Source organism: Poromitra crassiceps (genome assembly GCF_964638095.1).
Source record: "Poromitra crassiceps genome assembly, chromosome: 4".
In the NCBI taxonomy this organism is placed as follows: Eukaryota; Metazoa; Chordata; class Actinopteri; order Beryciformes; family Melamphaidae; genus Poromitra; species Poromitra crassiceps.
Window position 1 is genome coordinate 5,766,210 of NC_139626.1, and position 23,818 is coordinate 5,790,027.

Consider the following 23,818-nt stretch of genomic DNA (forward strand, 5'->3'; position numbering starts at 1 on the left):
AGTCGGAAAGAAAGCTTGAAGAGACACAGGATAGTCCACACAGGAGAGAAACCGTTCAGCTGCTCAGACTGTGCTAAAAGTTTTAGTTGGAAAGGACACTTGGAGAGACACAGGAGTTTCCACACAGGAGAGAAACCATTCAGCTGCTCAGACTGTGCTAAAAGCTTTAGTCGGAAAGAAAGCTTGAAGAGACACAGGATTTTCCACACAGGAGAGAAACCGTTCAGCTGCAGTGTTTGTGGGAGAAGTTTTAGTCACAGTTATCAAGTCAAAAGACACAAGTGTAGTGGTGAGAGCAGCAGCAGGTGAAGCTGCAGAGCTGCTGGTTGAGTTCAGCAGTAACACAACAACCTGCCATTTCCATGCCAGTTTCATTTCACTCAAATGTCAGGTCACTTAATATCAGGCTGGGCAATAATTTGATGTTATTTATTGTCATTCGGTAGAAGCATTGTGATATGCTTGTGCAAGTAACTGACACACAATTCCATTCTAAAATGTAAATAATTATAGTCTCTCAAAATGAGATCTGAAACAAGTTAAATATGATCCATCCAACCAAATCTCTTTACAACTTAATTTTTTGATGTGTTCATTTTTGACGTGTTCATTTTTCTGTATTGTTGTGATCTGTCCGTCTTCTCCTACAAAGTCATCACTTTCTTTATTCTTGTTGATCTTGATATAATTTTAATGCTAATTTGGTTAATATCATCCACCACTAATTTATAGGGGCTCTTTTTAGGGATGCACGATATATCGGCAATCATATCGGTATCGGCCGATGTTAGTCATTTTTTAACATATCGGTCATATCGGTATCGGTCAGATGTTGCAATGTTAATATCGGTTATCATTATCAGCCAAATTCTTCACATTGATATGAAATAATGCAGTAAATCTATGATTTATGGGCTTTTCCAAAGGCTTTGCAAATAAAGAAATGCATAACTTTTTCAAATTCAGTGTTAACATGTGTTTTTCAGTATGTACAAAATGTGATGATCATAAAAATGTGGTTTTATACAGATCATATCGACATCGGTAAATATCGGTTATCGGCCATAACAGCAATGTTAATATCGGTTATCGGCATCGGCCAAAATTTTCATATCAGTGCATCCCTAGCTCTTTTGTCTATTGATTTGTCTTCTTTGTGGGTGAGGGGGTCCTGTGGGGAGGGGGGATATGTTCTGAATGTACAGTATGTGTATGTATATGCTTTTTTTGTAGCTGGTTGTGGTTTTTGTAGTTTTCTTTCTCTGTTATGTTGGAAAAAAATAAAAAATAAAATAAAAACATTGGGTAACACTTTATTTTAATGTACACTTATTAACCACTAACTAGCTGCTTATTAGCATGCATATTAGCTATTTATTAGCCATTATAAAGCACTTATTAATGCCTTATCCTGCATGATCATATTCTACAACTAGTAGGCCATGAACTAAGAGTTTTCCCTCAATAACCTCCTAATTACTGCTTATTGTTAGTAAATAAGCAAGTTGTTGTGCATGAATTATGATCTTATAGGCTTTGCTCAGTATTATACCACAAGAATAGTTATTCTCTTAATAAATATGGTCTGATACTTAACATCTCAAAAACCAAAGAGCTGGTCATTGATTTCAGAAAGAGCACGAGCCTCCTTCCCCCTCTTTCCATCAATGGAGAAGTGGTAGAGAGGGTCACCTCCTTCCGCTTCCTCGGGACCACCATCCATGAATCCATATCATGGGATCTCATCAACACCAGTCTCATGATCAGCAAATCCCACCAGAGACTTTACTTCCTGCAGCAGCTCAAAAAGTTCAGGGTCAGTCAAGCAGCCATGACCCACTTCTACAGGTCTGCTATTGAGAGTGATCTTACTTTCTCTATGCTTGTCTGATTTGGTCGCACAACCACTCAGGACAAGACTCGGCTAGAAAGAGTAGTACGCCGAGCATCTAAAATCATCGGCTGTAGTCTCCCCTCACTTACATCACTCTTCTCCACAAGAATCATCAGGAAGGCTAAAAAAATCATAGCAGACAACTCTCATCTGGCACACTACCTCTTTAATCTCCTCCCATCAGGCAGGAGATACAGAAGCATCAAGAGTAAAACATCTGGCTTCAGAGATAGCACCTACCTCCAAGCCATTAGACATCTGAACTTGCACTGATTCATTGATTATGTTTGAGCTATATCACTTTAAACTGTATACACTTCTGCTGAATACTGTTCCTGAATGTTGTTTTTTTCTTGCGTTAAATGGTTATTGTTTGTATATGGTGTGCTGCTGCTGCACTGTCTTTGTCTTTTTGTCCGAGAGTGAACCAAGACAAATTCCTATCAACTATGTTGACATGGCTATAAATTGATTGAATCTTGAATCTATTCCTATCTAAGACTAGAACGACCGCAACGCGGACTTATGCCTCCGCCATTAGTTCATTCTGGAGTCCAAATCGCCATTTGAGGCAAATTGGAAGAAATTCCGTCAAGGCGCTCCTGTGATGTTGCGTTACAGAGCTTGGAAATTGGGTGTGTGAGAGGTCACAGTGACCTTGAACTTTGACCACCAAAATGTAATCAGTTCATCCTTGAGTCCAAGTCGATGTTTGAGACAAGTTTGATTAAATTCCGTCAAGGCATTCCTGAGATATCGCGTTAACAAGCTTGAAAATGGCGTTGGAGAGCTCACCTTGACCTTTGATCTTTGACCACCAAAATCTAATCAGTTCATCCTTGACTCCAAGTCGATGTTTGAGACAAGTTTGATTAAATTCCGTCAAGGCATTCCTGAGATATCGCGTTAACAAGCTTGAAAATGGCGTTCGAGAGGTCACAGTGACCTTGACCTTTGACCTTTGACCACCAAAATCTAATCAGAGCATTCTTGAGTCTAAGTCGATGTTTGAGGCAAATTTGATGAAATTCCGTCCAGGCGTTCCTCAGATATCGCGTTAACAAGCTTGAAAATGGTGTTCGAGAGGTCAAAGTGACCTTGACCTTTGACCTTTGACCACCAAAATCTAATCAGATCATCCTTGAGTCTAAGTCGATGTTTGAGGCAAATTTGATTAAATTCCGTCCAGGCGTTCCTCAGATATCGCGTTAACAAGCTTGAAAATGGCATTCGAGAGGTCACAGTGACCTTGACCTTTGACCTTTGACCACCAAAATCTAATCAGATCATCCTTGAGTCTAAGTCGATGTTTGAGGCAAATTTGATGAAATTCCGTCCAGGCGTTCCTCAGATATCGCGTTAACAAGCTTGAAAATGGCGTTCGAGAGGTCACAGTGACCTTGACCTTTGACCTTTGACCACCAAAATCTAATCAGATCATCCTTGAGTCTAAGTCGATGTTTGAGGAAAATTTGATGAAATTCCGTCCAGGCGTTCCTCAGATATCGCGTTAACAAACATCGTACGGACGGACGGACAGCCGTACGTACGTACGGACGGACAACCCGGATCCATAATGCCTCCGGCCTGGCTATCGCCGGCAGAGGCATAAAAACACAAAACTACAAGTGTTACTAGTGTCCAATTAACTCCAAACTTCTTTATCACTCAGAATATTATGTTCCCCAATCTAAAGTGAGGTCTTGTTCACAAATAATTCACTAGTAGTTTGACACTTATTAACCCAAACAGGTTCCCAATTCTAAAGTTGCCTCCTCTTCACAGTTAGTAAGTCGACTACAACACAAAACTACAGCCATTTTCACTTATTGCAATATTTTAAAGAATGATAATGAATCAACTCAACAATTTTCACATAAGCAGCACTCAGTTAAACAGAGAATAACATATTGCAACAACTCATAACAACTCATATTGCAATCAACTCTTAGAATTCTGGACAAAATCATATCTGACAAAAAAAAAGTTTTCAGAGACAAATTCTCACCAAGTTAAGGGTCCATGGGTCTAATGTGGACTAAATTAGAGGTCTGTGATATGAAAAAGGTTGATAATCACTGCTGTATACAACAGCACTAATCACAATTATAGAAAATGGGTAAACACAATGTAGGAACATGACTGTTCTGGTCATATTATTTCTCTACCCAAGGGCCAAATTCCCATAGGGAAAACTAATCTGTTTTCAAAATCCAGATTTTGGCCCCCCCCTTTCCCTCAACACACACACACACACACACACACACACACACACACACACACACACACACACACACACACACACACACACACAACTTAATCCGAAAAATCACGGCATTTTTTAAGCTAGAGTGAAGCTACTGGTGCTATCATATGAAACTAGAAGACCTAAGGCAGGCCAGGGATACTCAGCTTGCTTTGCCCGGGGGGCGCTTTTGCAAAGTGACAGGAGGGCAGGGGCCGGTTAACAAACAAACATTATTAATAATTCTTCTTTTTTTCTGTAGCGGATTCTAGGTTTCTTGGGTGCCAGCCGGAGTTTTGTCTGACAATCAAACAATCAAAGCAATAATCAGAGTGATAATGCAAACACCGTTCAATATAAATCCAATGTGAAAACCATTCACACAAAAGAAAAATATCATTTACAGGCAAGACCAAATAATCAAACAAACTAGATGTGATTCACCAAAAATAGTGTTTTGTTTTTAAATAAATAATACCGATAAACAAAAGTTAGAAATTCAATTTGTTCACTTCATTTCAGTTCTCAAATCTGTTCAAAGTAACCCCTTGCCCCAAACAAATCAATAAAGGATCTCTCCAAAAAGAAAATTAACCAAACATCTCCGACCAACTGACCGGTCAGTTGGACGACTTTGTGCACACAGGACAGTTATACTTGAGTTAAATGCTGGGCGGCGAGCAGGTGGCAATATTTGACAATTTAGCTGGAGCTCAGTCAAACTTTATTTAACATTCATTTTCATTGTGAATTAGAAAATGGTTGGGGGGCCACTCTACACCCTATCGCGGGCCGCATCTGGCCCCCGGGCCGCAAGTTGAGTATCACTGACCTAAGGCATACATTGGTATCAACTATGTCATGCTTGTCAGCAAATAATGCTCCAAAGTTAGGCAAAATTTTAGTAAGGGAAAAATTGGCATGGATATTTCGAAAGCGGGTCCGTACTGTAGGACACCTAGGGCATTCAGGATGTATGGTTTTCCTACAGTAGGTATATTGACAATAAGGGGGTTTCTGAGCAATTTCCAGAACAGAAGTGCTCGCCACCCAATTACCGAAAAATGCAATTCTTTTACCAAATCACAACATGAATTTTTCTATGGTGTTCCTCAAGGTCTTGGTGTCTTAATGTATTTTGGAGCCATAACGGCACAAATAATTCAACAAAAATCTCTAAATAAATATACAGTATTTACCCTAATGAGAAAAGGAGCAAATATGAAGAGTAAAACTAATCCTAATGTTAATTTAAAATGAGATATTCCTCTAAATCTTGCTTCAAATGGCGTCAAAAACCTTTCGCCGGGTTTGGGCCTGAGGATGTGGGCCTGTACAAATTGTGTCCCTCCTACCTTTGAAATTAAAATTTCGTCCCTGGTGGGGTGGTTTAACTTGAATCAAAATAGCAAAATGCACATGAAACGCACACATCTGAAAAAGCCATTCTAGACAGGTGCTGGACAGAGTGAAACATACAGAATATACAGTAAGAACAAACAAGTGCGCACACTGACAGCTGGCATATTTCCTTTACGTTTGCTTACATCCTCATAATAGATTAAAACTTGTAACAATCCACTCGTCTCACATTGTTGCTCCATTGAGACAGTACAACAGGAGCACATGTGGGTCTGGATATTGGGGTTTTAACTTGTAAACAAGTCTGCAACTGACCGCCCCTGTTTCAAAGCCATCCGGGTCATAACCTCAAAGTTTCTTGTAGGGTAACTCTTTGGTTAACCCAATAATGTTACTAAGGTCAAACTATCACTCTCCACTGTGCCTTAATTAATATATAACACATCTAAAGTCTCCTGAGAGATGATGTTGGTAATAATGATGTGTGCACTCTCACTGAGAGTGCACACATCATTATTACCAACATCATATTAGCTAGAAGTTGCAATGGCTGGAAATGTGGAAATAAGCCCTCCAACAAAAATAAACATTTGCTTAGTGTCACTATAAATGTACGGAATATAGGCCAATTAATTTTGAGCTATGTGAGAGTTTTATTTCTTTTACACTAAAAAGAAAATCCGACTTGGTAAAGTTGGCAAAAAAAATGCGGGGTACGGTGGTGCAGTGGTAAGTGCTGTCGCCTCACAGCTCGAAGGTCCTGGGTTCGATTCCCACCTGGGACGCTGTGAACGCTGAAGGAATGCGTGCCCGTCCGCATGTCCTCGAGTGCCCACCGCCCGGGTGGGGTCGTCAAAAGGGCCTTTCTGTGTGGAGTTTGCATGTTCTCCCCATGCCTCCCAGGGGGTTTCCTTCATCTAGGAACCCCCTTCACCAAAAACATGCAATATCCTGTTTGCTGATGTGGTGCCTCCTCTGGTCGTTAAGGGCGCCTGTTCGGAGGGAGGGGAACTGGTTGGAATAGCGTGATCCTCCCACGTGCTATGTCCTACCGGTGAAGCTTCCGCTGTCAGGTGAAAAGAAGCGGCTGGCTAACTGCCCATGTCTCGGAGGAAGCATGGAGCCAGTTTTCGGCTCTTCCCAGATCGGCAGAGGGTGGAGCAGCAACCAGGATAAATAAGTTAAATTAGCACTAATGGGGGGGGGAAATGGGAGGGAAAATCGGGGGGGGGGGGGGGGGGGGATATATAATGTAAGTTGGCAAAAAAAACTTGGGGATCCAGAAGCTCATCATTCTGTAGCCTATCGCAAACTGCTCAAAGCCCAATGCAGTGCATATGCAAATGGGAAGCGAGACTATTAGTGTACTAACTATGGTCACAGAAAAGCTGGACTGTGTGCTTGCAAGCAGGGCCGGCCCTAGCCATCTGGGGGCCCTAAGCAGGATATAGATCAGGGGCCCCCTCCCAGGGGCGGGGGTTTGGGGGCATCCGCGCTGGAAGTACTTTTAAGTAGGGGGTGCTGTAAGGAAGGGACTCTTGGTGCTGCCCGCTAGGGCAGCGGCGAAGAAAATTTGACGTTTTTGGACTTTTAGCCATATTTAGAAGAATATTTAAAACAAACAAACATGACAATGACGCTCGTTTGTAGCCCTATCAGTGTCAAGCAAGCGTGTAGAACCCAGCAGCCATAGGGGTTGCCAGGTCAGTTAAACCAGGGGTTCCCAACCTTTTTTGTGCCAAGGACCGGTAGATACATGCAGGACCGGTTGTCAATTTTAATGGTTTTAGTTACATATATATTTACTCACCAGGTGGCGACAAAAGGTAAATAACAGCCTTTTGTGTTGTATGTAGCCTACAGTATTTATGTTTTTGTTTAAACTACAAACATAAATAAACATCAACCTATGTTTTAACTACCACACACAGCCTATAATATTATAGCCTATGTTTATTTAAAAAAAAGTTTTTTTTTTTTTTTTTTTTTTTGGGGGGGGCCCCCAACTCCCGGGGCTCTAGGCAGCCGCTTGGTTCGCATATAGGGCGGGCCGGCCCTGCTTGCAAGTTGCAAGTATGGGTTTCCTGAAATGTACCTGACACACTTCAGAGCAGGGCGGTGTGGACCAACATTAAGAACAGGGCGGTGTGGACCAAGATTAAGAGACAGGGCGGTGTGGACCAACATTAAGAGCAGGGCAGTGTGGACCAACATTAAGAGACAGGGCGGTGTGGACCAACATTAAGAGCAGGGCGGTGTGAACCAACATTAAGAACAGGGCGGTGTGGACCAACATTAAGAACAGGGCGGTGTGGACCAACATTAACACGTTCACTGCCAATGACGTGTTTTTACGTCAAACATTTTTGTTTTTTTGAAGGTGGGATGTGCATCTAACCCTTTTACATCTCTTATATAAGTATTGGACGTGTACAACGTGTACAACCCATTCCACCTACCCACTAAGTGGCGACAGTGCTTTCCTGACTAGAGGAAGGCAAGCAAAAAGCAGTGTGACGAAGCCATTCTCATGAAAATGGATTGGCGAAAACGCTTTCGTTTTCGCGCTGATTGCTGGCGATGCGGGATTGCAAATTTGCATAATAGATTACGGGTGGAACACACTTTGAAACACGCAGCATAAATATGACCAGAATCGCAAAAGCTTCATCAAAGCTCTCAACCAAAACTCCAAGAAGCGAGCGAGTCCATCCAGACTTCCTCAAAGAGCGGCCGCGCAGACAGGCAGCAGCAGCAGCAAAGCAGTGAGACTGGTGACAAGCTTGTGACACGGCCGCTGCAGCCAAGAAGAACGCCCACGGAGGGAGGAGTTGGAAGCAGAGGGGGGTTTCCTGCTGTTATGGAGGAAATTACTGTTCAAAACTATTGTTTAGATGTCTGACGTCTTACTGATGCCAAAAATGAATGGTTAAAGTGACTGTTCTATCGAATTTCACAAAAAGCCGTTTATCTCTGAATAATTTTTCTGACGCTGAAACCATGCTGTATTCAACTGCTAATGCTTACATAACTACTAACTCTACAAACTAACTCTTTTAGACAGAGAAAGCACACATTCTATTAGTTCTTTTGAGATATTGTGTGTTCACAAAATCTTATCAGAAAAGAATCCTCGGGTCTTGAAAGATGAGCCAGAATCCTCAAAAAAACCCTCTGGCAGAACCTACCTACAGTAAAAAAAAAACGTCTGGCAGTGAATGTGTTAAGAGCAGGGTGGTGTGGACCAACATTAAGGGCAGGGCGGTGTGGACCAACATTAAGAACAGGGCGGTGTGGACCAACATTAAGAACAGGGCGGTGTGGACCAACATTAAGAGACAGGGCGGTGTGGACCAAGATTAAGAGCAGGGCGGTGTGGACCAACATTAAGAGCAGGGTGGTGTGGACCAACATTAAGAACAGGGCGGTGTGGACCAACATTAAGAGACAGGGTGGTGTGGACCAACATTAAGAACAGGGCGGTGTGGACCAACATTAAGATACAGGGTGGTGTGGACCAACATTAAGAACAGGGCGGTGTGGACCAACATTAAGAGACAGGGCGGTGTGGACCAACATTAAGAACAGGGCGGTGTGGACCAACATTAAGAACAGGGCGGTGTGGACCAAAATTAAGAGACAGGGCGGTGTGGACTAACATTAAGAACAGGGCAGTGTGGACCAACATTAAGAACAGGGCGGTGTGGACCAACATTAAGAGCAGGGCGGTGTGGACCAACATGTCTCCTGCAGAAGCAGCAGTCTCAGAAGACGTGAAATGAGCACAAATGACAAACGCAGATGACATGTTGTGCACACACAAGATAGCTTACGACAAATTATGTTGCACGAGCATGAACTGTACACATAATTTTCACCTATCATGAATAGGTTAGCTAACAATTTAAGTTTAGTCAAGTAAAACAACTTTGAACAGTTAAGGGCTAGGTTTTGAGGAGTTGAATATAGATAGCCTGTACCCATCCGCCACCACCATCACAACACCCTTACTTTCCACCGCACTATTTTCAAATTTCAAATCACTATTTACTAATTATTCAAACTACTGCCTGTTTCCAGAGCCATATAACAGAAGAGTTGCGACATCTCCGTTGACTTCAATGGACCCGTTTTTTTACACTACAAAAGATGATGATGAAAAGGTCCACATGATCCACATGATTATAGGCAATATTGTTAGGTTGCAGCGTGGCACATGATTATAAGCCATGTTGTTAGGTTGCAGCGTGGCACATGATTATAAGCCATGTTGTTAGGTTGCAGCGTGGCACATGATTATAAGCCATGTTGTTAGGTTGCAGCGTGGCACATGATTATAAGCCATGTTGTTAGGTTGCAGCGTGGCACATGATTATAAGCCATGTTGTTAGGTTGCAGCGTGGCACATGATTATAAGCCATGTTGTTAGGTTGCAGCGTGGCACATGATTATAAGCCATGTTGTTAGGTTGCAGCGTGGCACATGATTATAAGCCATGTTGTTAGGTTGCAGCGTGGCACATGATTATAAGCCATGTTGTTAGGTTGCAGCGTGGCACATGATTATAAGCCATGTTGTTAGGTTGCAGCGTGGCACATGATTATAAGCCATGTTGTTAGGTTGCAGCGTGGCACATGATTATAAGCCATGTTGTTAGGTTGCAGCGTGGCACATGATTATAAGCCATGTTGTTAGGTTGCAGCGTGGCACTTGATTATAAGCCATGTTGTTAGGTTGCAGCGTGGCACATGATTATAAGCCATGTTGTTAGGTTGCAGCGTGGCACATGATTATAAGCGATGCTGTTAAAGGCGATGGGCTGACCTGGAGCCCGCAGCTTGGCCTGGCTGGACGAGCGTGCCAGAGGCAGGCTCTGGCGGAGCCGGTTCATCCGGTTGAAGCCGATGGGGACGTCGGCCTCCGACATGGTCTCCAGACTTTCAGCTGACGCAAAGGACACCCTGCTGGCCTGGTCGGCTAGAGCCGGCTGTGTTGGGCTGGGTCGCGTCACCCGCGGTGTTCGGGCCTGCGAGACACGAGAGACAAGACGCGACAAGTTGACAACGAGACACACAGAACAGATGACGAAGAGGGAACAAACGTAGCACAACAACGAAAACAGACATTGGCCTGGGGAAATCACAATGCAGAGAGAAACAGCTTTCAGCACGCAGGCACAGACAAATCAAAGCGTTTCCCTCAGACAACACAGCCTTGAGCCTTTTTCAGACATGCAGTGAACTCCTGACGATATCACTCAGATAGGCTGTATGTATGAACACAATTGTCCATTGTTGCAAATCTTAACCACCCAAGCCCCTGGTACTGAATACTACAGCATAATGTCCATAATGACATTTGGGATTACTTCTGTTATTATATTGTTAAAATGGCACTTTTACAAACCATTAATGTTCCCGTGCGACTTCATTTCATGAATGGATAGTTATGTGGCTGGATTATTTGGAAGAGAAAACAAATTAGCGAGTAAACAATCTCCCGGTCTGCCTGTTTGAATCATGAAAACGCAACAAGAAAATGACAGTGCTCCATTGGGCTATATATAGGAGAGATAACTTTTTGAGGAGAAATAAATTGAAAACGGGTCAGATATGACTTGAATGCCACTTGTATAATCACCTTTGTTTAATTAATATTACCGCGACCACTAATTGGCAGCTGACTTCTCCCTGTGCTTTTTGGCCATGTATAAACTGCTCACTTTTTGGCACATCGCCAGCCCACTCACCCTATCACAGCCCAGAATACATGCCCACTCACCCTATCACAGCCCAGAATACATGCCCACTCACCCTATCACAGCCCAGAATACATGTCCACTCACCCTATCACAGTCCAGAATACATGCCCACTCACCCTATCACAGTCCAGAATACATGCCCACTCACCCTATCACAGCCCAGAATACATGCGTTGAAGGTTTTTTTTTCTTCCACTGAGTGGAATTGCTTTCCTGAAATATCTCTCTGATGTAGTCTACATTGAAAAATGTAATTAAAAGTCTGTCTTGCATAAACACTGCGATCCAGTTAGTAGACGGACGAGCCTGTCTTTTATTGTCACACGAACACACCCAACACATGCATGCGGCCACAAACACACACTCATGCTGACGGTGGCCGGTGAAATTGTCCTCTGCATTTAACCCATCCAAGCTTGTTCTTTCCTCCGGGGGGGCAGGCCAGGAGCAGTGGTCGCTTTTTCTTTCCAGCGCCCGGGGACCATCATTGGACCATCATTCGGATGTTGTCGTCACTGGTCGGATGACGATCTTCTGCATGTTTTTAGTGGGGGGTTTATGTACGGAGGAACCCCCTGGGGAGCACGGGGAGAACATGCAAACTCCACACAGAAAGGCCCTTTCGACGAGATACCCCACCTGGGCAGTAGGCACTGAAGATATGGGGGGGAACACAACCCCAGCGCCCACAGCGTCCCAGGCGAGAATCGAACTCAGGACCTTCTAGCTGTGAGGCGACAGCGCTACCGACTGTGCCACCGTACCCCCCCGATCCCTGCAGAACACTACACCCCCCCCCCACTCTCTCTGTATCTCTCTCACACACACACACACACACACACACACACACACACAGACACACACACACACACACACACACACACACACACACACACACACACACACACACTCCTCACTAAATGGATATAGTCCAGAGTCCATGTCTGAAAGTGGCTTTGGTATCTCCACTTTAAAGTGTAACTTACCCCCAAAACACTTTTTTCAGCTTTTAACCTATATGACTTTGGGGGTGGTGTGTGAAGAATTCTTGTCAGAATTTCCACATTTGAGACCAAACTGTTACCATTGTACCATTTGTATCATTTCAGCCGCATAAGTGCCCTCTATGGGTTCAACCCTGCTTATTTTGCCACTGAATGACCAAATTGATATAACTTTCAACCATTTTGAGCAACGCTGTTTCCATACAGGCCACCAGCGTTGGCTAGTTGTTGATATTTATAAAGATTTTGTAGCTCTCATATAATCTTTTTTTAGGCGGTGGGGCAAACTGTCATGGCGTCGAGAGGAGACGTTCATTTCTTGGTTTTTCCCATAGGTTTGTTCAAATAAGCAGCATGGCGTTTTGTCACATATCTGGGGGGGGGGGGTAAGTCCCCCTTTAATCAAACAAAACGGAAGCAGAATCCCAAAGACAAAATGAGACTTCTACAGACAGAACAACACAGCCAGCCAGCCCAGAGCCGTGTCGATAGAAGAGTCGCGACATCTCCATTCACTCCAATGGACCAGTTTTTTACTCTCAAGAGTTCCAGGAAGTAAGCTCCTGGATTAAGCAGCACTGTCGAGTTGCACCAAAATAGACAGTTTGTGTTGTACTCTGAAAGGGTTTTCCCCCCTTGAATCAAATTGTACATTATCAGCTTTATTTTAGCATGCAAAAGTAGCGCGAGACCCATTCCTGGCTGTTCATTGGCTAATGAGTCTCGCATTTTGGTCCTCCACTGACGCCACTCTCTCTCTCTAGAGGACACTAAGCCAGCCTAAACAAACCAGTATGAACCAGACTAGTAAACACCAGAGTCACTCAGCCCTCACAATTAGTCCACCTGCATTAAGCATGATGGACAGAAAGCACCAAAGCTGTTGCTGTAGTCTGTCTGTTCAATGACAGACAGAGTGGTGTAAACAGGGTGAAAAGATAGCGTGTTCGTGGCGAGCAGCAGCAGTTCTGGAGAACGCTAAAATACGTGGATGTTATTATTCTTTACAGCACTGGGAAAAGCAGTGGGGACAGCAGAGCGGAACTAAAGCTAGCTAGCATCACCGGCGCTTCAGCAAAAGCAAACAAGACAACAAATGTACCCCACGAATCCTAATGACCACAATAAAGCCACATCCTAGGTTGACAGGTCTCCTCTGGTGACGTCATAGATGACCGCCCATTTTCACCTGTCCAATTTGAGCCGCCGGAGGGGCCCAAAATCGTGCAGGAGCCCCTCGTTACGGCGCGATCAGGAGCCCCTCGTTACAGCGCGATCAGGAGCCCCTTGCTCATCCCGATCTCGACTCTTCTCGTCCCTGGCACCCCAATGGTGGAACGAGCTTCCACCTTCGGTCAGGACTGCTGAATCACTGCCGATCTTTCGGAAAAGACTAAAGACTCAACTTTTCAGGCTCCATCTGGGCCATAACTTCTTTCTCTCTCTTTCTATTTAAAAAAAATAAAAAAAAATCCTAAACTAAACTCATACCTCTGTTCCTTCAGGATTTGTAGTTGTCATAGACTGTGCTCCATAGTTGATTGCTCTATTGCTGACAAAAAGTGTGTTATTGTAAGTCGCTTTGGATAAAAGCGTCTGCCAAATGACGTAATGTAATGTAATGTAATGTAATGATCAGGAGCCGTTCGTTACAGCGCGATCAGGAGCCCCTCGAGCAGGTTGCTTCTTCATGAATCCTTACTGACAGACATTTTCCAGCCCAGAGACCACAGTAATGAGCTCCCACAGTGCTGTGTGTGAAGTCAGCTCAGCATCTGTGGACTCTCCCTCGCCTCAGCAACACTGTGGGCTCAACACACACACAAAATGCTAACATGGGCTACATGCTCTCAGGTGAATTAAGTGCACGCAAATCTTGCACTGTGGACACATCAAGCATCACATGTACATGGAAGCTGGATGCTGCGCACACGCAGCAGACACGCCTGCGCACACGCAGCAGACACGCCTGCGCACACAATCTGTTGCACTAAATAAAGTGAGTCCCTCTGCGTTAAGAGTTTACTGGGGGGGGGGGGGATGCTGAAAACACCCACATACAGTACACACATCTGTCAGCATTGAGAACAGCTTGACAGATTGTGTTTGTGTGTGTGTGGTGTGTGTGTTTGTGTTTGTGTGTGTGTGTGTGTGTGTGTACTGTATGTGCGTGTGTTCATGTGTGTGTGTGTGCGTGCGTGCGCATGCATACCTTCTGCCTTCTGCCTCATAAGCATCAAGCCGTTGAGGAGAAAAGATGGCGATTGGCAACCCGGGAATCAGAAAGTTTGTGTTTAGCCGACTGTGTGGAGGAGTGAGGAGTGAGGAGTAAGGAGTAAGGAGTAAGGAGTGAGGAGTGAGGAGTAAGGAGTAAGGAGTGAGAGGTAAGGAGTGAGGAGTGAGGAGTGAGGAGTGAGGAGTAAGGAGTGAGGAGTGAGGAGTAAGGAGTGAGGAGTAAGGAGTGAGGAGTGAGGAGTGAGGAGTAAGGAGTGAGGACTAAGGAGTAAGGAGTAAGGAGTGAGGAGTGAGGAGTAAGGAGTAAGGAGTGAGGAGTGAGGAGTGAGCAGTGAGAAGTGAGGAGTAAGGAGTGAGGAGTGAGGACTAAGGAGTAAGGAGTAAGGAGTGAAGAGTAAGGAGTGAGGAGTGAGGAGTAAGGAGTGAGGAGTGAGGAGTAAGGAGTGAGGAGTGAGGAGTAAGGAGTGAGGAGTGAGGAGTAAGGAGTGAGGAGTGAGGAGTAAGGAGTAAGGAGTGAGGAGTGAGGAGTGAGGACTAAGGAGTAAGGAGTAAGGAGTGAGGAGTGAGGAGTGAGGAGTAAGGAGTAAGGAGTGAGAGGTAAGGAGTGAGGAGTGAGGAGTAAGGAGTGAGGAGTGAGGAGTGAGGACTAAGGAGTAAGGAGTGAGGAGTGAGGAGTGAGGAGTAAGGAGTAAGGAGTGAGGAGTGAGGACTAAGGAGTGAGGAGTGAGGAGTGAGGAGTAAGGAGTGAAGAGTGAGGACTAAGGAGTAAGGAGTAAGGAGTGAGGAGTGAGGAGTAAGGAGTGAGGAGTGAGGAGTAAGGAGTAAGGAGTGAGGAGTGAGGAGTAAGGAGTAAGGAGTAAGGAGTAAGGAGTAAGGAGTAAGGAGTGAGAGGTAAGGAGTGAGGAGTGAGGACTAAGGAGTGAGGAGTAAGAAGTGAGGAGTGAGGAGTGAGGAGTAAGGAGTGAGGAGTAAGAAGTGAGGAGTGAGGAGTGAGGAGTAAGGAGTAAGGAGTAAGGAGTGAGGAGTAAGGTGTGAGGAGTAAGGAGTAAGGAGTGAGGAGTAAGGAGTGAGGAGTAAGAAGTGAGGAGTGAGGAGTGAGGAGTAAGGAGTAAGGAGTAAGGAGTGAGGAGTAAGGTGTGAGGAGTAAGGAGTAAGGTGTGAGGGGTAAGGAGTAAGGAGTGAGGAGTAAGGAGTGAGGAGTAAGAAGTGAGGAGTGAGGAGTGAGGAGTAAGGAGTAAGGAGTGAGGAGTAAGAAGTGAGGAGTGAGGAGTAAGGAGTGAGGAGTAAGGAGTGAGGAGTGAGGAGTGAGGAGTAAGGAGTAAGGAGTGAGGAGTGAGGAGTAAGGAGTAAGGAGTAAGGAGTGAGGAGTGAGGAGTGAGGAGTAAGGAGTAAGGAGTGAGGAGTAAGGAGTAAGGAGTGAGGAGTAAGGAGTAAGGAGTGAGGAGTGAGGAGTGAGGAGTAAGGAGTAAGGAGTGAGGAGTAAGGAGTGAGGAGTGAGGAGTAAGGAGTGAGGAGTAAGGAGTGAGAGGTAAGGAGTGAGGAGTAAGGAGTGAGGAGTAAGGAGTGAGGAGTAAGGAGTGAGGAGTAAGGAGTGAGAGGTAAGGAGTGAGGAGTAAGGAGTGAGGAGTAAGGAGTGAGGAGTAAGGAGTGAGGAGTAAGGTGTGAAAATGTAGCATCAAAGACCAAATAATCCACTGAAAACAGTCAAAGCACTGTGACAACTTCTAAGCAACTGCACCAATATTGTTCCCATAAAAACGTGATGGGACAGCCTGTGTTGCTCTCCAAGAGATGATCAGAAGGTTGAAATTCTAAGTAAAGAAACTATAAGAATTGTACAGTAAACTGCCAAATCTCCATGAAATGGATGACTTTTTATCAATGTATACTTTAAAATCAGATGGATCCCTCATCTCTCTGAGTGCTAACTGAGTTAGCCCACACAGTATATATGACTATAATATGGTGGCTGTTGCTAAGTCTGGAATGGGAGGTGAAGGTAATAAATTAAGAGCATATATAGCAACAATGTCATCAGCTGGTAAGTCATGGAATTTCCAAAAAGTCCAAATAGGTTGTTACAGTACATCTCTGGTATGCAATGTATTAGTTGGGCTATTGTGTTAGTGTCAATAGAAACTCTTGCTTCAGTGTAGGCATTTCTTTAAATGCGTCAATGAGATTAAAGTAATCAAAGAAACCAGCAATTTGCCTGCAGCAAATATACATTATTTTCAAAATACATGTGTTTCAGTCTGAAGTAATCAAGCAAAACATTCCAACAATTAAGTTGTAAGCATTAATGCTGGTAGAGCATCAATATATATATTATATAACCTTGGTTGGTGTTAAGTTTCAATCATACACTCTACTTTCAATCTTACCTCTACTTCTAGCATCTTGGTTTAAAATATCAAATAGTTTGTTCTTGAACGTTTGTCCTTGACATCATATGAGGAATCTATAGGTTTGCAGTATAATATCCACAGTCCTTGTTATTGTCTTTCAAAATCCCCAAACCGAACATCATAATATTTGCCCCTTGCTGAGCTTTATCACTGATCTTCTCATGCACTGATTGGCTGGCCAGACCCAGATTCTCCATCGGCTGATGGTCTTGACTGATAGGGCAGCTGTGCACAGCTGCACCGACCCCCCCACCCCCCCCCCCACCTAACTGCCACGCACACCACCCTCCGAGATTTCACGGGCATTACGGCCACAGTTGTGGCATTCCGTTCCACTGAGATCGTTAATTGAGAGGATCTGAATCCCTGACACAGTAAGGACATATTCTACCAATATCTCACAAAATCCAGTGTTGTGATAAGAAATGCAACTTTAATTAGCGTTTTGTGTTTTATAATGAACCAGGCAATTTGACTAGCAGCTAGGGCGGAGGGGAAGAACAGCCACATGACGCTCTCACTTGTGAGCTGCCCAACATAGCTGCCCGCAGCCATTTCCCACAGAGGCACTCCACAGGAGCAGTCGGGGGTTAATTGCCTTGCTCAAGGGCACTTGTTGAGTGAGCGGAGGATGCCTCAGGTTCACCTGCCCCGTCCCAGCTGAACTGAACCTGTGAGTCGAGCTGGCAACATTTTGATCACAAGCTTTGTACATATTTCCAGACAATACATTTCCAGACAATATGTAGATATTAATGGCTCATACATTTCCATGTGATAAATTATAATGTCATAGACAGTAAATACAAAAGACAATGAAAACCCTTCTGTACAATACAATCAGGGAAGTCTATATACTGTAAATGTGTTGCTATTGAATATATATCCCACTAAGGATACACATGTCATCCATAGAAAATGTAGAAGAAAGTTTTTCCATACTGCTCCATTCCATTCCCTAAACTTGTTTAGGGCGATATGGATTTATTAGCTGAACACTAGGCGGAGGCATACATGTATAGCACTATAGGAGTGGTACTGCAGGTTGACCACTAGGGGGAACTCTATAGACCAAATCACCGTGACGTCACCATGTAAACAACATTTACTTCCGGGTACCACTTCGGGAAGGCGCCAGGTTTAAATTTGCGTGTTGTCAAATAAATGCTGTCAAACTCTCGTTGTTTTCGGCCGACTACTTTCAATTTAAATGTTCAAACGGTTGGTAAACATGCTTGTCCGACGTATCTAGCCTTTCTTCTGTGTTTGTTTTATGTAGTGTTAGCTAGCTAATAACGTTTGTTTACAACTGTCAAACTCGCTGTTTTTTTGCAGACTCGTTAACGTTACGTTACAGACAGAGGCTACTGACGCCGCTCGGATACAGCTTGGAACCCGGATGTTGTAGCTGTAGTAAGCCTGTGACGCCGAATCCAGAGTTGTCTTTGCTCATGTTTGCCCTTTGCAGAGGGAATTTAGAATAATCCAAATCTTGACCCGCTCTTTATGGTCACTGGACACCCAACAACACAACACGAACGAACCATTTTTGCCTTCTTTGTCTGTTTCTGTCTTCAACACGTCAGTTTGTGCGGAGGTAACCGGAACCAGGGGTAACCGGAAGTACATGTAAACATCCCCGGTGATTTGGTCTATGGGAAAGTACTGACTTCCTATTTCGGGTAAAGGTGACCTGATCTATAAATGACTGACTCAGAGATGGAACACACCTGAGACTGATGAGCATGCTGGAGAGCGGCTGGTTTGCAGATGCAGTTGGCTGGCTATGTGAAGAGACATTTAGTACGATAAACACACACGGAGCTGCGAGCTGCTAAGAGCAGCTAGTTGTGTGTGTGGACATTGAGAATAAACGCGCATTGGAGATGAACACTAAGAACATCTGAGTGGCTGATGTAGTATCTAAACTACTAGTAGGTAGCTGGACAATCCTAGTTACTAGCCTGAAGCCACAGTGAACCTTTCAATAAATCTGGACGCCGATGGATTTTCCATAGCTATCGGACACTATCATCTGAGAAGTGGAGTCTCACTATCGGACACTATCATCTTTATCATCTGAGAAGTGGAGTCTCGGACGAAGCTGGTGCTGATCCAACCCAAAGGCCGCTAGCCTGGGTAAACCCAGCCGTCGACGTGACGTCACAGGCTATGCCTGTAGTGTAAGATCTTTGTGTTACTTGACAAAGTAACTGGTATAATATTACTGAAATCCTATTTGTAATAATAAGTTATATTACTGAGTTACTGCTAAAAGTAATATATCACGTGTAATATGTTACTTTTGTCATGAGTTACCCCCAACACTGTGTGTCAGTAAGTGATTCTGGCCACGTGCCCCAGGCAGCATAACGCCGGTCAGCGAGGGAGGAACGCTGCAGCAGCAGTTAGGCCTCTTAAGCCTTTTAGTGGTGGAAAACACTCCAGCTATTCTCTGAGCCAGATTGGGGAATAGCGATTTTCCACCCAACACCGTATCATAGCCAAACAGCACAAGGGCAACAAAAGGAGTTGTTTGGATGGTTTAGAGTTGAGCTCGCTCACTGGGACAAATGTGCCAGAGGTAGTCTAGGGATGTGGCTCTGTATAGAGATGCCTGGTCAAAGGGTGTTTGTTTACGAGACATGTGAGACACAGATGAGCTGCTTGCAAAGCTTCCAGGCTCCCTGAAGTGTTGCAAATCCTCCCTGAAAAAAGTTGGGTTGTCTATATTAATTGCAGATGACTTCATTTGTCTTTACCAAGCCAGCCAGCCAGCCAGCCAGCCAGCCAGCCAGCCAGCCAAGACAGTCAAGACAGTCAAGAATCACAATTTACAATCCAGTTTGGAAGACCTAAATATTCATAACTTCAAAAGCCATGTGATTATCATTTGATATTTGCCAAGCTTCTCACCTGTAAATGACTAGGACACTGTTTGATATATCAATAATCATTTACACGAGGGTAACATGTGTGTTGGAATGTAATATTTGGATAACCAATCTACCTGCCAAACTACACACCAATCAATAATCACATCAAACTACACACCAATCAATAATCACATCAAACTACACACCAATCAATCATCACATCAAACTACACACCAATCAATAATCACATCAGACTACACACCAATCAATAATCACATCAAACTACACACCAATCAATAATCCATTGAGAAGCATCCATGCAAACCTTTTCTTTAGAACTTGTGCAGTTCCACTCAACTTAAGAAGGCTTATCTCACTTTTGCACGCTAAATTATTTCCAAAATAGAAAATGTATAATTATTCAGCTACTGGACTACAACAAACTCTTGTCTCTGGTATGGTAGGGTATGGTATGTTAGGGTAGTGTTGGGTATGGTATGGTATGTTAGGGTATGGTAGGGTATGGTTGGGTATGGTATGTTAGGGTAGGGTAGGGTAGGGTATGGTATGTTAGGGTTGGGTATGGTATGGTATGTTACTGTAGGGTATGGTTGGGTATGGTATGGTATGTTAGGGTAGTGTTGGGTATGGTATGGTATGGTATGGTATGGTATGGTAGGGTATGGTTGGGTATGGTATGTTAGGGTAGGGTTGGGTATGGTATGGTATGTTAGGGTAGGGTAGGGTATGGTATGTAGGGTATGGTATGTTAGGGTTGGGTATGGTATGGTATGTTACTGTAGGGTATGGTTGGGTATGGTATGGTATGTTAGGGTAGGACCGAACATTCCCTAAGGCAGACCAAGCCCTCCAAGGACACATGAAAACGGAAAATTCCCCTTTAAATCTTTCGTTTGCTTTGAACCATCACGAGGAAATTCCCACAAGCCATATACAGTATTGGCTCCATCATTATTCCCTGGGAAATGAAGAGGGCTGACGAGTATTTGTATTGGAATACTTCAATATGGCTCCTCTCTCCCGCCTAAGCCGGCCCAGAGTCTTTTGAGCAGAGCGCGCTCGACGCTCCTCCAGAGTCACAACACTGAGGCGGAGAGAGAGGAGACAATAAGAAGTGATTGCTTTCGCAGCTCCAGACAGAAAGCCACGAGCACAAGAGACGCAAAATGGGGCATTAATATTTGTATTAGTCAGGCTGGCAGCGACGAGGAGGGGAGAATTATGCAGCGCTCTGCTCCATTGTTACTGACACACAGTCAGTGGCAGGCTGGGGCATGTGAATCCACTGTGGTCCCTATGGAGCGCACTTTAAAGACGCCGCTTTGTGCTAGCATGTGTGAAAGAGCATGCCTCGGAAATGTCTGCGTTTGCATGATGCAAATGCACAATATCATATTATACTTGATCCACATTTACGGTTTCCTTGCCCACCGCAAAGTTCATGTGTGCATGGAAATATATGGATGCACGCATCAAAGATATTTGCATGCTAATCGTGTGTCTACAGTGCGTGTGCGTCGGCCGTGTTTGTGTGCGCATTTAGAGAGCTAGCGAACCAATGAAGCATCAAAAGGAAACCAGTGGGACGCACACACTCGCACACGCGCGTGCACACGCACACACGTGCACACACACACACACACACACACACACACACACACACACAAGCAAAGCAGTGCACTGCTGCAGGGGTTTCTATTGCATCAGAAGAGGAGGCGAGACTCCCTGAGAGGAAGGGGGCGATAACCAATCCTGTATAAGCTGCAGGCCAGCAACAATAAAGGCGCGGCGCACGCGTGCGCCATACGTGCATGTGTGTGCGTGTGTGCGTGCGTGCGAGCGTGCGTGTGTGCGTGCATGCGTGTGTGTGTGTGCGTGCATACGTGCGCGCGTGTGTGTGTGTGTGTGTGTGTGCGTGCGTGTGTGTCACCAGCTAAACGGATGAGGGAAATGTACTGGCACATGAGCAAGCCACTGTACATAACAATTAGGAACACAGCTGCATGACATGAAAATGTGGAATTTTAACTAAAATTGGAAAATATTATGCATATGACACAATTATAGAGGAGTTGCATCATAATGTATTTTCTGACAGTATAGAATACTGATAGTATTGCTACTATCAGGAGGACTATCAGTACGCTCTACACCAGGGGTTTTCAAAGTCTGAGACTGTGGGCCTCCCCCCAGACAAAGCTTGAAAAAAGCAGCCCCCCCCCCCCCCCCCCCCCGAGCTCAATTCCTGGATGCCATTGCCTATGGGATCATGATAATGTTATTTGATCGCATAGACACTCAACAATTGAGCCAAGATAGCCGGATATTGCTGTTTGTCAAACAGCAATAATGTAGTCTGAAGTATGTCAACTTCTGGTCTCAACACCAGACCCATGAGAGCTCTTACGGTGATACACTACTACGTTACTGCATGCTGCAGATCTCTCTCTGGGTCTGGGACACTCCTCTCACCAAACTGGGCATGGAATCTTGGCCAGTGATTGGCGAGTGGTGGATTCACCAGCATTCACCAAATCAGTAACGACATTGCGATCAGGGAGGAACCACCCACCCTGAGACCGCCCATCTAACTGGCTCCTGCAACATATCGACCTGTCACTAATTCAATTCCAAACCCCTACACCCGCCCTCAAATAAAAAGCTGTGGCTCAGACTCATTTATGTAGCATGCGGAGCGCAGCGATTCAAATTAATATTTGAGTCTGGGGAGAGACTAGTCAACTTTAGACTACACCAAATACATAAAACAAGGTCTGTCTGAAGTAGGCATGGGTCGATTTCCGGTTTTACCGGTTCGGTTCGGTGTATGAGCCCAAACCGGTTTGATCACGGGCGAACCGAAAAAAAATAAAAAAAATTATTTTTTGTTTTTTATAAAAAGAAATAGTGCAAATCCATTCTGATTGCACTATTTTTCGTATTAGCCTCTTCTCAAGTTGCACTAGTAGGCAAAAGTCTTATTTTGTTTATTATGTTGATGTTTGAAGAAAAGTTAAGCTGAATAGTTATGAGAAATAAAAACAGTGTGTTGTTAGAGTTAAATGGTTCTGCTTATTTGTATTCAGTGTTACTGCTTGTTGGCATACCAGCTTAGAGGTGCATTATCGCCACCAACTGCAGTCGCATTACAGTCATTTATGGACTACACACTTAAAAAAAAAAAAAAAAAAAAAGTTGTAAAATTCGATATACCGGTTTGATACGGGTTTTTTGGGAATATCGAACCGGTTTCAAAATTTTCAAACCGACCCATGCCTAGTCTGAAGGCCTTTATTTGTTCTGGCTCAGGTAAAGTGGGAAACACTGTCAACCTCTTTAGGCAATTCTATGAGGTCACCTTTCAATAACATTGTAATATTTTTTCACTTCCATTCACTGAGCCTCCCCTGAACCTGCTTGGCCTTGGAGCCCCCCAGGGTAGGCCCGCTTCCTCCCACTTTGAAAGCCTCTGCTCTACACCATTTCGTACACCTTACCTTGTATCTCATTACCATTTTTTTTAACTGTACCTAAAACACATTGTAGTCAGTTCTGAGGCAGCATCGCTACTCTTGTTGCCATTTCATAAAATCCTTCAGCTCTGTCTGCATTCGCTGTATCAGCAATAGGAATGCGAGGGGCTTTTCAGAATATCAAGTCATTCCATGGTTAAGATGCTGGAGGCCTGCAGCAAGTGCTGAGGTTAGCAGACGCTCAACAGTACCCTCTATCGTGGGCTACGTCAACGTAAGGGTGAAAAGGGTCTGCTCACTAGGTGGTGCTAATGACGCGTTATAGCCTTTCTGTTGCTCTTTAGTCTTGCGTGACCTCGTCATGCTTAAAGGGAAACCTTCACATTTGATTTGATTTTGCAAATACATCTACGGTTTGCTTTCTTTGGTGACACCGTTGAGAAGTTTACTTTGTTTGGTTTTTGTATTTGGTTGGATTCACACTGCCCACTGTCATGTGACCTATCATCAAGCGATCGATCAGAGATTTTGGCAGGTTG

The 23,818-nt window shown here is 44.3% G+C and overlaps 1 protein-coding gene across 1 annotated transcript in view; it reads right to left on the minus strand.

Annotated features, from left to right (window-relative positions):
- LOC310775989 (SRC kinase signaling inhibitor 1-like) overlaps window positions 1–23,818 on the minus strand; it is a gene marked incomplete at its 3' end in the record, with an annotated part of 87,017 nt that overhangs the window by 44,532 nt on the left and 18,667 nt on the right. The window contains exon 3 of the mRNA XM_083636120.1: window positions 10,326–10,527. Coding sequence (XP_083492246.1) covers window positions 10,326–10,527 — 202 coding nt within the window. The remainder of the gene's footprint in view (window positions 1–10,325; window positions 10,528–23,818) is intronic.